Genomic DNA, 15,363 nt, shown 5'->3' with positions numbered 1-15,363 from the left:
ATTTTGTTTTTATATCAATACGCGAAACCGAAGTACTGTGGTCAAATGGCACCACCGCTACAAAGAAATAGTTCAACACTTTGTACTTTTACGCCGATTGGAAGCCTAAAATGTAATACAAAACATAATTACATGTTATTCATCTTTATTGAGGCGAATACGAGAAATGTTAACGGATATTTTAAATATTTCAGGAAAATTGATAAATTAAAATAGTTCCAGGGCTGTTACTTTCAGTGGCCATCTCCCCGTCGCGCTGCATGTAAAACCAATAGACGAACCGCTGATCGCCGCGGTATCACCAGCAGGTGGCGACACCAGTTCTCAGTTTTTTGACAGTTCATGCAGTTTCTAAATAAAAATCCGTCGGATTTACCTGATTTTTACCGCGGATTAAACTCAGAAAGATGTTTTGGGTAAGTTTAGAACGTTCTGTAATGTGTAGTGTTTCATTGAGAATTGTGAAACTCATAGAGAGAAATTTGTGTTGAGAATAATTCGATTCAATTTCAAAAAGTAGAAACTGTCGCTGTTGCTGCTTGCTGGCTGGTCTCATCCACAGGGGTTTGGCGATGGGCTTGGATTTTATTTCCGGGTTGTTGATAATCTCGCGAGAATGGCGCTAAATATGAACTGCGAATAAATTCAAAATATCACGGAAATACCTTGTGTTTATATTGTTTATTTATCCGCTATAAAGTTCTGATAAACAATTGGTCGTTAAGAATCGTTATCAGACGGTCGTCACGCTTTACTATATAAAATCACAAGGGATGAAACGCCAGGCCTCCGCTGTACTTAAATTTTCAGCCAGAAAGTTGGGACAGTCACGTGACATTCTGATGACGTCATCGCATTTAAAACTTCAACACGAAAAGTTAACATATTCACAGACCGATATCAATTGTCAGATTATGATTCATATGAAATAAATAACTTTATAATAATAAAGGAATGAATTATGACGAAATATATAATTCATAGTAAAAAAATGCATTTGAATGTAAGTTATTCTCAAATATTTTTCGTATCATAGTTTCCATCTTATATGCTTCAGGTTCGCGTTCAGTCAAATAAGAAGCGTTAAGTCACGTGACTGTCCCAACTTTCTGGCTGGCACAACTCTGAAGGCGTTTCATCCCTTGTTCTTTTATATAGTAGCGTGACGACCGTCTGATAATGATTCTTAACCACCAATTGTTTATCAGAACTTTATAGCGGATAAATAAACAATATAAACACAAGGTATTTCCGTGATATTTTGAATTTATTCGCAGTTCATATTTAGCGCCATTCTCGCGAGATTATCAACAACCCGGAAATAAAATCCAAGCCCATCGCCAAACCCCTGTGGTCTCATCCGGCGATCTTCGACCCCCCTCTCCTCCAGCAGCTAGTCTCTCTCTCTCTTCTTCTCGTCTCCTTGTTGTCAGTATTGTATTAAATGAAGGAATGAAGCAATAATGATTTCTAACTGTTGTTGCATTGAGAAGGCTTGAAGATGTCTAATAAAAGTAGTCTCTCTCCTCGGCCTCAGACACACATTGACATGGGCAGTGATTGTCCTTACAGAGTTCAACTGTTTATTTTAATTCATATAGATTTCCAACACCATCAACATTAGATCAATGCCACATATCGCCAATACCACCCTTCACCACTAAGCCTAAGGCCACACTACCTACCACTATCACAAACAACCACCATATAATCACTATCACCATATCAACTACCAACACCAAATATATGAGCTGTACTGCCAACAGTCCACAAACACCACTAATACCAACACCAAGTGAGGGCTTACTGAGTGAGGACTGACTGAGTTACCGTGAGGACTATGAGGACTGTCTCTGAGGACTGACTGTGAGGACTGACTGAGTGACTGTGAGGACTATGAGGACTGTCTCTGAGGACTGACTGAGTTACTGTGAGGACTATGAGGACTGACTGAGTTACTGTGAGGACTATGAGGACTGTCTCTGAGGACTGACTGAGTTACTGTGAGGACTATGAGGACTGTCTCTGAGGACTGACTGAGTTACTGTGAGGACTATGAGGACTGTCTCTGAGGACTGAATGACTGACTGTGAGATGACTGACTGACTGTGAGGACTGACTGACTGTGAGGACTGACTGACTGTGAGGACTGTCTCTGAGGACTGACTGTGAAGAAGATTGATCAGTTTTCAGCTGAGGTTTTTAATCCCAGTCAATTATGTATAATTCATTGTATGTGTGTATTGTGTGTACGACTCATTGAATGTCTACAGGTATTACACCAACAACAGGTCTCTAGCTCTCCCCCTCTCCCCCCTCTCCCCCTCTCCCCTCCGCCCTACTCCAAACTACTCCAAACAATACTTAGTGTCATAGTTTATCGCGATATATTTTGATTATATGTATTTTGATGATATTGTGTGGTGTATTATTAGGATAATTACGTCGACCAAATTACTGCGAATGAATTGCGTATTTTACGGTAGTTACTCTAATTATTTGTTATGTAAAATTTGGCCTCGTTATTTTGACGTTTAACAATGTTTTCTATGATGAATTCTCTCTGTACCCAGGTTTTATCAGGCTTTATATTTTCTATCTAAACCCCTTAGATTAATCCGGTGACTGATTTAATAGTTAGATTACTGGTATTATAGACAATGTTTATTGATTTCCAATCAATCAGTCTACAGTCTATATACTTTAGACTGATATATCGGTTACTGTCTGTCTCACATTTACCATACAGTAATAGAACTACTCTCTCTCAGGTTTTGCAGGTATATCTGAAGATTTGGTGGTAAATCTGAACGTGTTTAGATTTACTGATGCTTTACTGAAACTGTCTATCTGTACTTCCTGCTGAGTCGAACACATAAAACATCATTTCAGATAAACAGTAGCCACAGCAGCAGCAGCAGCAGCAGCAGTAGCAGCAGTAGCAGCAGCAGCAGCAGCACCAGTACCAGAAGCACCACCAGCACCAGTAGCAGCAGTAGCCGCTGTCTGAACCAGTGTCTGTTTTCTGTTATTTACTTGTTTTTATCTCAAATATTTTTCAGGAGTAAAATGTAAATCTGAAACTATCGAGCGATAAGGGAACAACAATGTCTGGTTGTCAACGGTTTAAAGAGAATGCTTGGAGACGTGAATTATGCGGTGATTGTTTACGTCCCCGCGGTGAGCACGGAGCGCCACCTACTGGGCAAAATGGCACCAACAATGGAGCGGAAGCCGCGTCCGATGGTAACATCGTTTTCTCCGGTAGTTCGACCAAAACTAAGGATAAAAAATCGAGCCCCCTTAAAACGGGACCAGCTTCCGTTAAACCGGGATCAACAACAAAACCAGGAGTAGCTTCCGGTAAACCAGGAGTAGCTTCCGGTAAACCAGGAGTAGCTACCGGTAAACCAGGAGCACAAAAACTATCTGGAGTACAGCATTCATCGCCCCCTGGTGGGAAACATCGATCAAACAATCGTGAGAAGCCGGCTCTTCCCGCTAAAGGAGCTCATTTAAAAAATCTAAAAATTGACCAATCACCACCTCGCAACCGGACCCGTACAAACAGTACCGATAAAAATACGGTCGCTATAGCAACGCTTCCTAAACAATCGGCATTAAGACGCAAACCGAGGATTCTGGGTAAATTGTGTTCGGTAAAGTTTGGCGAAATGGAACCGAAAATAATTGGATCAGACGGAGGATTAAACGGGTCGTCATCGGAGGAGGAGGAGGAGGAGAGCGATGAGGACGTAGTCACGGTTACCAATAATAAACTAACACCAGCAGAGAAAGAGATCGCTCAAATCACATTCGATAATACTAAATACAATTCAAATTCAGAGAATTTATTACACGAGACGCCGACTAAGAAACGTTTAGAGAAACTCGGTAGCAGCGAGATACTGGCGATCGAGGACGACATGTTGTGGAATCCGAAATCATTCTCTTCTATTAACAATAGAAAATCACCACCGATAGGTGGCGCCACTAAACACGTGCTGGATGATACGAGCAGTTTGTCGCTAAGCGAAACCAACAATGAGTGCGAAGAGGAAACTAACAGCGACCACGATACCGTGTCGTCAACGGAAACATCCGCTTCAATTCACTTCTCGAAAAAACTACCATCACTTTCATCTCATCGGTTTAAAAAACAATCATCAATAGAGGGCGACACCGGCGGTATCTACCATGAGTACGATATCAGCGTTAGAGATCGCAGTACCGAACGTGAAGTAACCACGACGACCGATACAACAATGACTAATTTAACCCGCGCGTATAAAGTGGTCGATATAACTCCCGTTAAAAAAGTGTTACCGTATAAAGTGATCGATATAGCGGAGAATGTTCCAGTTTCCAGTCCGGAGGATTCTATCCCTCCTAAACTACCTACATCGACTCCTCCAACATCGGAGTCATCCTCCAGTAGACAGGGATCGGTTACTCCACGAGGGGCGACTCCGGTTACTACACGAGGGGCGACTCCCGATAAATCAACGAATAAAGATTCAAAATTAGAAACTCCCAAGAATGCTTCATTTCTCCACGGCGTGTCCGAAACAAAAGGTGGCGCTACTAGTGCCGCGGACGTGGAGGCAGCGCTAAAAATACTCAAACCTGTCAATCAAAATACGGCCACGCCCACGGGTACGATAACGAGAAGCGCTACGGTGGAACGACGGCCGCGGACTGGTTCCCGGACCGGTGAGTCCGGAGCAGTCCTCGAAATTAAACGTAGTAGTTACGGTAAATCGGATGATTCTCCATTGTTGACGGGGGATATTTCTAACCCGGTGATTTTATACGCGGAACAAGAGAAACTTCGTCAAGAGTGCGCGTCACCTCGTAAAGTACCGATCATGATCAGACATCACATGTACGAAGATATCGATTCCGATACCGAACACAAGGGGGCGCAGTCGCGGCAAGAGAATTTCTACGATTTATACGACGCCGTTACTTCGCAACAATCGACGACGGCCACCCCGACAATGGTTACCCCGGCGACGGTAACCGCGTCGACGGTAACCGGCGGACACAGTTTAACTCTCGGACGAGTTTCAAATAATCGTAATTCAACGCTAGCGATTAAATCACAATCGACGACAATCGATTGTAAACGGATGACGATCGCTTCGTCGTTAGATCTCGCTAGAACGACTAAACAAATCAAACGTCCCGCACCGGCGCCACCTCCACCACCGGTAACGCCATCTATAGTACCTACACCACCACCTACCAGCACGTTACCTCGTCATAGCAAGAAAGATTCATCGCCGCCTAGTGGCGGCGTCTCGAACCAAACGGAACCGAACGAAACGGAAATAAAATCTAAATCTCGATTATCGGGAAAATCTTTCCTGAAGAAGTTTTTAAAGCGAGGAGGAAACAAAGAGAAACAGGAATATAACTTTGATATGATCGGAACGTCACAGGAGGTGGCCGGGTACGAATTAGAGGAAGACGACGATGATTTCTCCTCCGATAGCGAAGAGGAAACCGTCGAACCTAATGATAATGATGATGAGGAAAGCGTCGTCGTCGCTAGGCAACAGGATGTCGATTCGAAAATAACGCAGAATAAAGAACGACGAAATCAGAAAGAGGCTAAAACATCGTCATCGTCGTCGAACCCGATTAAAAAACGAGCTAGTTTTACTAAAGACGATATTTCGGGACCAAAACCAATTGAACAAATTAAATCTATTCCCGGATTAATTAACGCCGGTCCGGACCAAACCGGTGCCGAGAAACAACGACCTCGTAGTTACACGGAGGATGAAACTACTGTCGACTCGGAGAATAAACAACCGGTCCGGACCGCGATCAGGAAACCACCTGCACCACCGCCACCTATACCTACTCATAATAATCAACAATGCGTAGTAGTTACTATGGCTACGACGTCATCGTCGACTGCGTTTACAGCGGCGAGTAAACGAGCTCGACCTCCTCCCCCTCCGGCACATAATAGACCGTTCTCTACACTAGATGGCGCTAATCGTGCTCCTCCGAGTCGTCCACCGCCTCCTACTCGTATCTCTAGTGTAAGTATAAATCCGTTATCGTGGTTACCAGTTATAGGTCGGTCTATTGTTGTATAACCCGAGATGTTATGTGTAATTACAGGTGGATGGCAGCGGCCGCAGTTTAACTTTAACCAAACGGAGAGAAAGTGCTCCGTCTGCTCCAGTTACAGGTAAATATATATCAGATATAAACATGAAACGTCAAACACTGAAACAGTTTGAACTCAGTAATTGATCTATTTATAGAATCCAATAATCACACGTATGAAACACTACCGGACGAGACATCGGTCACCGCGGATACCGCTGAGCGCCGTCTAGCAAGTAGAATCTACGAACCGGTAATATTACCTCGCGATACAGCAGCTGATACAGCGGTGGATACACTCACCGCAGGCGGTGTCGCATACGAGCTAATAGATGGCGACATTGAGAAACCGTCGTCGAATCAACGTAACTCGATGGAAGGATATTTAACACCTTTTAAAACTGTACCTCGTCAGTATTATAATACTAACAGTTTAAACCGCTCTCGACAAACTGATAATCCCGGATTAGATGAATGCGATAATCCGGGATTAGAAGATAAACCCAAGAACGATCAGTTATTATCAGTTGAGAATAGTGAGAATATTTCGAGTTCTTGGGAGAATTTATTTGCAGTTTTAGATGTCGGTGGTCCGAGTGGTTCCCGTAAAATATCACTACCTACAAACACTATCGATCCTCCTCCTGAGACCTGCAACGATATCGCAACAATCACCGGTCGATCGGCAACATTACCTCATCGTCAGCCTCCTCCTCGCAGCGAGTCGTTACGGGAAACGAGAGTCGAGTCGTTACGCAACACGTCGTCGGGGAGTGAATCGTCGTCGTCGGGGGTTTCAATCAGACGCGATTCATTCGGTGAATCTCGGCGTAGAAGGAATCGTGATTCTCTCCCCGAACAATACGTATTGATCTATAGACAACAACCGATCAATAAAACGCATAGCAACGGTGTAGTATCCCGTAGCAACAGTATTGATTCGACCAGCGACGATTCTGAATATATGGATATGTCTCACGGTCGTCGTGGTAACTATTACGACAATCTAGTTTACTCTGTTGCCACGTGTGATAAGTTAATGATGATTGATTATGTTTATGTTTAGGTCATCGGCTACCAGAGGGCGTTAGTATCACAGACGTACAAACAACTCATGAATGCGTTTCACGTATGAATTTAGACACGCTACGAAACATGTTTCATGATTGGTTAAAAAACTATTCCAATAATCAGGTAAATTATAACCTCCCCCCTGACCCCCCAGAACTTACTGACCCCCCAGAACTTACTGACTGACCCCTTACTGTTAATCTGTTTATAATTGATAGGTCATCGATACTGGTAAAAATGTCGGTTGGGGAAACTTTGTTTTACACGCTTCTGACAATATTGTCAATACCGCTAACGCCATCTATTATTCCGCCCATCTACGAGATAATGATTCTATTCGATGTACGCTGAGGGTGAGTAGTGATTTGCATTTTAATACAGCACCATCTATCGGTCGGAATTGTTACTATATCCCGGTATATTTTCAGGTGTCACGGCAACCGATCTGTTCAGAAATGGATGAAATCAGTCACCCGTCGGTTGTCATAGCGACGCAGCGTTTTAATTCGGTAATTCCGTCGCAGTTTGTTCCGTCTGATATCGCCGTGGTTACGGAGGTCGTATCTAGGGCGTATATTACAGTGTTACCGTTTGAACAGGTGAAATCTTTAAACGAACATTTAATGCAATTACAACAATCAGATTTAGACGGGTATTTCTGTGAAATCTGTACGATTTTAATCCAGGTTTTACATTTCTCGACCGCATTAGCTAAACATAGTTTAGTGTTTCGTGATTTAAGCCCGGAGTGTATCCTCCTTACTCCTGATTTAACTATTCTAGTCGACCCTAGTCACGTATGCGCCATCGCTACGGTAACCGGTGATGACGATGATGAAGATGATAATCCGGGTGAGATAATCTGTAAGGAGATTATAGGATTAATATTGAGACTGTTAGAGGTTGATACGTTCGCTACATTAAACGATCCTTTAGAATTTCTATACAAGAAAACTGTGTTTAAATTAACTCAACTTCTCAATAACAATCAATTAGAAAGTTTACGTCACTGCGTGGAGACGTTAGCGTTCGTTCTGTGGGGTCCGAGCGAACCGTTAATTACCGCTTCTAAAGCGCCATCTATAGACGAGATCGGAATGCAATTATGGTTAGACGTAGAACGAGCGAGAATGATTAATAAAATTATACGTAAGAAAAATTGTAATTCTGGTGAATTTTTTTATCGGTTGGAATTTTTATGTGGAATTACGAGATCGGCTTTAGTTTCATTGTATAATTCATTTCTACAACAAATTAATTGAGATCTCACAGTGTTGATATTGAGATCTCACAGTGTTCATATTGAGATCTCACACAGTGTTCATATTGAGATCACATATATTTCGAGATTTCAGACCATACATATTTTGAGATCTCATTGTATTTATTTGATTATCTAATGATTTGTTTAGTTTGAGATGTAGATATCTGAATGTGAGGCTGATAGTGTATATTTGAGATTGATAGTGTATATTTGAGATTTCAGCTGTTTTGATATTTATTGCTTGGTGCTATGTAACTATGTTTATATAATGCTCACAACTGCCTTCTGTATACAATATAGGGGTTCACCGCCAGTCCTCGTCACCAGGGGGCGTTGCCGCTTTAATGTGTAAGTCAAATTATTATAATTGCATGAAATGTCTAGAACCAGACCAACTTTTGATTTAATTTTATTCAAGAAATCGTTTTTTTTGGGCTGAAATTTGTTCCCATTGCATTTTCATTTTTCCAGTTGATTGCATTTTAGAAATCATGAAAGAATTGTTTTTTTGCCTTTATGTTTTTACAAAGATCTGTCCGTGATTTTGTGATAGGCCATAAATCTAAAACCAATGTTTAAAATCGTTTATTTGTAAATAAAGAATGGAATTTCATTTGAGCTGAAAGGTGCAATAACTATGTTTACTCATATTCATGGAATTCAAATAAAAATGAAAAATGATGAATATTTAGGTATTTATTTATTATTGAAGCTGATGGATGATAATTGTTTGAGGCTCAATGGGCGGAATTAACTCCTAATTGTTTCATCCATTATATCGTTATCCGGACCGCTGTAAAAGATGGTAATTATGGGATTCGAACGTAATAGATAATAATTCCAGTAGTGGCATGCGAGGTATCAAGACGCATGCCACTTTACGAAGGCCCAAATTATGCGATCGCGGACAGAAAATAGTTCTTCGTACATGCTTTATATTCCATATTTTATCCATCAAATGAAAAAATTCTTTTTGCGGTTTAAAAATATGTAATTTCTATTACCATTTTTACTTTCGTTTCTGCAGAAAATGCAATTATCTTTTTAATTTCAGTTGACTACGTTCGGTAAATAGTGTGACGAAGCCAACGACCATATCATAAACCCGACAGCCTGGTCCAGATCGTCCCCGCGGGATTCGAACCCAATAATCGGCGCATCACGATCATTGCGCCAACCGTATTACCCGATGTCACAAGTACACGATCGCCGACAGGAAATAGTACAAAGAATACTTGAATTACGCAGTTTCTATTAAGTTTTATTTCTCAAAAACAACAATTTCATATGAACATAAATAACAACATCAATTTGTGCCCGTTTAATGATGCTACAAGACCTCGTTATTATCTTCAACATTTCTCGCGGATAAAGTAGTCCGATCGACGAGGTGTAGTAGGCCAACAGTGCGATAGATGGCGCACGAATCACAGGCCCTGGCTAATCCAGTTCCCAAACTATGGAATCCATTTTCATCATAGTTTAAGAAACTGATCCGGACATTTAAATGAATGATTCCAACAGAGCAGATCTCAGAGTACATGTTTCTGATGAAACTGTGATTCCCAGCTGGATTCCACCATAGATTCAGCTGTGATCTTCAGACGTGTTTCCCGGACAATTCTCTGATAAATCTTTCTCATCATCGTATGAAGTTCCACACCAGACGCAATAATAATACGTCTCCCTGAGATACCGCGTTAACAATTGTAGTTTCTCTTCCTCCTAAACAAACAAACAAAACATTAACGGACACAGAATAATTAAAACAGTACCGGAGGAGAGCGATGATACTGACACTAATTTCATCATCAGTTTCCTCCTCTTCACTCAATTCCTCCTCATCTTCAGTTTTAAATCGATCCTGATAAAGTTTCGTCCAGTAGAATTTCTCAATTGGTTCCTGTAAACTCTGCAACAGAATTAATATCGAATTGATATGAGATAGGCCCATATGAATTGAGATAATGAGATGAGGTATTGAGATTCATTATTGAGATATCAAGACATATGCATTGCGATAATGAGATGAGATAATCTCGTACCGATTTATCGGTATCTAATTGTTCACAAACTCTTTGACTCATGTATAAATCCTTTTTAATTTCTTTTTCCGCTCGATTTCCAGAAATTCTCTGTTGAAAATTATTCCTTAATTCGTGTTCTTTATTCGCTCTTTGAATTTGACGCTACAAAAAATCAATACAAACAGCTGTAATAGTTGATGATATTACCCAGTAGAGGGCGACAGTAGTGGTGGGTTACTCACTGATTTAGAAGCTGCCTGTTTTCTATCTTGTCTCAGTTTTAGATCGGTATCTCTCCCCAATCCGTCCCTTCCGATTTTTACTTTAATCGGAATCGGTTCAGATCTTCCTTCACGACCTACAATCACGACGATCGATGTTTTTAAGTATTATCTCAGCAGGTAACCAGGGGCGACTCGCGACTGACGTACCTGTTTTACCGATTGTCATGCCCGGCTTATATCCCATTTTCTGTAACAATGTAAAACCTTTATTCTGTGAAGTAAGAGATGTTTTTAATCCTTCCTGTCGCGTTTCATCCTCCAGTTGTTTCAACGGTTTCCGTCGACTACGCGCGTCCGATTCTTTCTGTTTTGTTTCCACGGTGATCCTACGAGCAGCCGGCCCCGTTATCAGCCCAGGTCTCACATCAGGGATACTGTAATATCAGTCATAATCATTTATTGATATTAAACTATAATTAATAATTCTTATGTTTCCTAGGACAAAAAAAACATCGTTATTATTACACCTAGGTGAGATTCAGCCACCATCCACCGGACCACCGTCCGGTGCTGCTCTCCTGCGGTGTCATCGCGAACTGGTTTCAATTCTCGGTCCTTTCATCTCAAGGATCTGCCACTGTTTTAAAGGATTTAACCGATGACAAGGTATGAATAATAGTAGAATATAGATATGATATTATAGTTACCATTGTTTGAGGAAATCATCAGACATATAATCATCGACATCGTCAGCCTCAGTATTAACATTGGACATTGTCACCCACCGAGCGAGTTCTCTCTATTCTCAAGGTCGTGGAGCTGTGTTGTTGTGATTGAGAAACGTCATTTATTAATTAGTGTTTTAAATAATGAATTCGAAACTATCGAGTAGTTTAATTCGTCTAGCTGGAAGTGGATGTAAATCTGATTGTTTAAACAGACTATGTGCTGTAGCTGCTGTTGGGGTTAGGGGTGTCAGCTGTGCGGTGGTAAATCCTACCATCATAAATATTCATCAACAACAAACACATTTGAGAAACTACAGCTGCAGCAGACACAGCAGCAGCAGCAGCAGGTGTCGATCTCGGAGTTGGTTGAGTTTAAACCAGTGCCGTTGGTTTAACACTGCTGATAATAATCACGTATGTTCCACTTACTTACTTTAGTAGGGCCTGTTGTGTCCTACTACTGATAAGATAAACTACTGATATAGAAGTGCTGGGGTTGGGGTTGGAGGCCGATGTTCTACTTTATTGCACTTGACATTTTTAATATATTTATTCACTGTTATATTGTTTTATTGATCAGTGACGATAGTTTTTATTTTACAGAGTAAAATGTCGAAGAAAGTCGTTCCAGCAGATCGGACTCGAGGTGTCGATAAAAATGTCTGGTAAGTGTCAGTCAGTCAGTCAGTCAGTCAGTCAGTCAGTCAGTCAGTCAGTCAGTCAGTCAGTCAGTCGTTGATGAAGTGTTGATGATTTGTGTGTTTCAGGGTTGAGTTTGGTAAATTGTCGACTGATTATAAAGCACTGAATCTTGGACAGGTAACAGACACACCTGATACCTCTAACTCCTCCCCCTTTCTAATTTATACCTATATCACCTGTCAATCATCTCTATTTATAGGGTTTTCCAGATTTTGCTCCGCCTCAGTTTGTAATTGACGCGTTATCGGCCGCAACCCGTAGCGACAATGCATTGATGAATCAATACACCCGTAGTACGGTAAATATTCATTCACTTGCCGCAGTAGGAACTCTCGAGTCTCACTGTATATCTGATTGTAACTATTTTAGGGTCACCCGAGACTGGTGAACGCATTAGCGAATACATTCTCTCCAATCATGAAACGTGAAATCGATCCAATGAATGAAATAATCATCACAGTCGGAGCTTTTGGATCTCTGTATTATACAATACAGGGTCTCGTTAACCCTGGAGATGAGGTAAATATACCGCAGCGCCATCTATCAGTCATATACTGTACTAATTTGTTTATTATGTTTAGGTGATTATAATTGAGCCGTTTTTCGATTGTTATGAACCGATGGTACGCGTTGCCGGGGGAACACCTGTGTTTATACCTCTCCGACCGGTGAGTTTCATCCCTACAGTTGTTGAATTATCATTCTGAATTCATTTCTAATGATAATTTCTGTGATTTCAGAAAGCGCCCCCTGCTGGTAAGATGATGAGTAGTGGTGATTGGCATCTCGACCCGGAAGAATTAGCGGGAAAATTCACAGAGAAAACAAAACTTATCATCGTTAATACACCTCATAATCCGACCGGCAAGGTAAAGTAACAGTAGCGCCACCTGTGAGCGATCAGTGCTGTGCCCACAGTGATTGTAGATATTTACGGCTGATGAACTCGAGTTGATCCGTTCTCTTGAACATGACGCGATGAGTGCAGCGCCCCCTATAGTTAAACACAGTGATGATATTGTTATATTGTAGATATTTACGGCCGATGAACTCGAGTTGATCCGTTCTCTTAAACATGACGCGATGAGTGCAGCGCCCCCTATAGTTAAACACAGTGATGATATTGTTGTATTGTAGATATTTATGGCCGATGAACTCGAGTTGATCCGGTCTCTCAAACATGACGTGATGAGTGCAGCGCCCCCTATAGTTAAACACAGTGATGATATTGTTGTATTGTAGATATTTACGGCCGATGAACTCGAGTTGATCCGGTCTCTCTGTATAAAACATGATGTTGTTTGCGTCGCTGATGAAGTTTATGAATGGTTGGTTTACAAGGGTCATCAACACATTAAAATCGGTACGTATGATTCTTACTAGAGGGCGCCATACTGAGCGAAAATACTTACGGTGTATATTGATTTCAGCGACGTTACCCGGAATGTGGGAACGCACGCTGACAATAGGTAGCGCCGGTAAGACATTCAGCGCTACAGGCTGGAAGGTCGGATGGACTATTGGACCGCAATATCTCATCAAGTAAATATGTATTTATTATTCATCGCTTGTGAATATCTCGAGAAATACAAAGATATTTATCTCACGATATTGATTTTTTCAGGGCTCTTCAGATAATTCATCAGAACAGTTTGTATACAACAGCTACACCTATACAGGTTAGTACACTGATACACCACTAGGGGTCTCACTGAGTTTAGTACACTGATACACCACTAGGGGTCTCACTGAGGTTAGTACACTGATATACCACTAGGGGTCTCACTGAGGTTAGTACACTGATATACCACTAGGGGTCTCACTGAGTTTAGTACACTGATATACCAGTAGATGTCTCTGTATGTATTTATAGGAAGCATTAGCTGTTGGATTTGAATGTGAATCACAGAAGATAGGAACGAGTGATTGTTATTTCCATCAGCTTCCTGCTGAATTACAACCAAAACGTGATCGTTTAGCGAAAATGTTACTGGACATCGGAGCTGTTCCTATGATACCTGAGGGAGGATACTTCATGATGGCAGACGTGTCTAATATTAGTAAGTCATTTCACTGATAGATGGCGTATCAGTGTTTAATCGATCGTGTGTAACTGTATTTATTGTTGTCGTGTAGAATTTGAAACTGATGGTACGGATGATCCGAAGGATTTTCAATTCGTCCGATGGATGACAAAACAGAAACGTTTATCCGCAATTCCACCGAGCGCATTCTACAGTTCAAAACACAAACATTTAGCTGAAAATCTCGTCAGATTCACTTTTATAAAGGTCAGTTTCATCCTGTCCATTCCCCCTCCCTCTCCTCCCTCCCTCCTCCCTCCCTACCTCCCTCTCCTCCCTCCCTCTCCTCCCTCCCTCCCTCTTGCCCCACAGGTCATCAAATAATTGTTGACATTTTTTTATTTTGATTTTACAGAAAGATGAATCACTCGATGCAGCGGAGAAAATATTCCAACAATGGAAGAAAGATTTATAAATTGCCAAACGCTCGATTCGCGGTGGAACTGTTTCCACGGTTACTCAATAATGTGCTATAATTCTATAATATATTTATTATTAACGTATAAAATATAATCATTGAATGCAATAGAAATCATTGTTACAGTTCTTCACCGTCGGTCACCCTGCCTTACCTTCAACTCACTCAGGTGTGGACCATTCTCACTTTTATCAACCTACCTTACCTGATCGAGATGGACCATACTTTCCCTTATTGGACACAATAGTCGCCGGTTTCCCCAAACATCTTTTGTTAAATTGAGGTCAGACATGAGAACAGATTATTAGTGAATCCTATAAACATTATACATGAGTATAGTCTCCTGCGTGATACAGAGGACTGAAGGAGCCTGTCTCCTGCGCGATACAGAGGACTGAAGGAGCCAGTCTCCTGCGCGATACAGAGGACTGAAGGAGCCTGTCTCCTGCGCGATACAGAGGACTGAAGGAGCCAGTCTCCTGCGCGATACAGAGGACTGAAGGAGCCAGTCTCCTGCGCGATACAGAGGACTGAAGGAGCCAGTCTCCTGCGCGATACAGAGGACTGAAGGAGCCAGTCTCCTGCGCGATACAGAGGACTGAAGGAGCCTGTCTCCTGCGCGATACAGAGGACTGAAGGAGCCAGTCTCCTGCGCGATACAGAGGACTGAAGGAGCCAGTCTCCTGCGCGATACAGAGGACTGAAGGAGCCTGTCTCCT

The 15,363-nt window shown here is 41.7% G+C and overlaps 3 protein-coding genes across 9 annotated transcripts; 2 read left to right on the top strand and 1 right to left on the bottom strand.

Annotated features, from left to right (window-relative positions):
• The first annotated feature begins 320 nt into the window (after positions 1-320).
• Positions 321-9,772, top strand: LOC141903097 (uncharacterized). Of its 5 annotated transcripts, none has more exons than XM_074791054.1 (9): positions 321-416; positions 3,063-6,056; positions 6,139-6,208; positions 6,285-7,115; positions 7,193-7,320; positions 7,416-7,550; positions 7,626-7,796; positions 8,762-8,809; positions 9,516-9,772. In XM_074791054.1, the coding sequence occupies exons 2-8, from the start codon at positions 3,108-3,110 to the stop codon at positions 8,804-8,806; spliced, it is 4,329 nt and encodes a 1,442-aa protein (XP_074647155.1). In that variant the 5' UTR covers positions 321-416; positions 3,063-3,107; the 3' UTR covers positions 8,807-8,809; positions 9,516-9,772. The 5 variants fall into 5 exon arrangements, with proteins under 5 accessions (XP_074647155.1, XP_074647154.1, XP_074647153.1 ...); XM_074791053.1 differs by lacking the exon at positions 9,516-9,772 and adding an exon at positions 9,174-9,251; XM_074791052.1 differs by lacking the exon at positions 9,516-9,772 and having other exon boundaries at positions 8,762-9,086.
• Positions 9,708-11,522, bottom strand: LOC141903103 (G patch domain-containing protein 11-like). Its single transcript, XM_074791064.1, has 6 exons — positions 11,420-11,522; positions 10,920-11,146; positions 10,731-10,846; positions 10,507-10,650; positions 10,260-10,373; positions 9,708-10,186 (listed from the first exon to the last, which is right to left on the bottom strand). Exons 1-6 carry the CDS (start codon positions 11,485-11,487, stop codon positions 10,049-10,051), a joined length of 807 nt encoding a protein of 268 aa, XP_074647165.1. The 5' UTR covers positions 11,488-11,522; the 3' UTR covers positions 9,708-10,048.
• LOC141903098 (kynurenine--oxoglutarate transaminase 3-like) lies at positions 11,286-14,743 on the top strand. Of its 3 annotated transcripts, none has more exons than XM_074791057.1 (13): positions 11,286-11,378; positions 12,044-12,105; positions 12,208-12,259; positions 12,342-12,440; positions 12,512-12,661; positions 12,724-12,810; positions 12,883-13,011; positions 13,385-13,505; positions 13,573-13,684; positions 13,767-13,821; positions 14,016-14,202; positions 14,279-14,433; positions 14,582-14,739. In XM_074791057.1, the coding sequence occupies exons 2-13, from the start codon at positions 12,050-12,052 to the stop codon at positions 14,639-14,641; spliced, it is 1,263 nt and encodes a 420-aa protein (XP_074647158.1). In that variant the 5' UTR covers positions 11,286-11,378; positions 12,044-12,049; the 3' UTR covers positions 14,642-14,739. The 3 variants fall into 3 exon arrangements, with proteins under 3 accessions (XP_074647158.1, XP_074647157.1, XP_074647159.1); XM_074791056.1 differs by lacking the exon at positions 11,286-11,378 and adding an exon at positions 11,408-11,854 and having other exon boundaries at positions 14,582-14,743; XM_074791058.1 differs by lacking the exon at positions 11,286-11,378 and adding an exon at positions 11,910-11,927 and having other exon boundaries at positions 14,582-14,740.
• The last annotated feature ends 620 nt before the right edge of the window (positions 14,744-15,363 follow it).

Source organism: Tubulanus polymorphus, chromosome 4 (assembly GCF_964204645.1).
Source record: "Tubulanus polymorphus chromosome 4, tnTubPoly1.2, whole genome shotgun sequence".
Taxonomy (NCBI): Eukaryota; Metazoa; Nemertea; class Palaeonemertea; order Tubulaniformes; family Tubulanidae; genus Tubulanus; species Tubulanus polymorphus.
The sequence above is the reverse complement of the archived record's forward strand: the minus strand, read 5'-3'. Positions and strand labels throughout refer to the sequence as shown.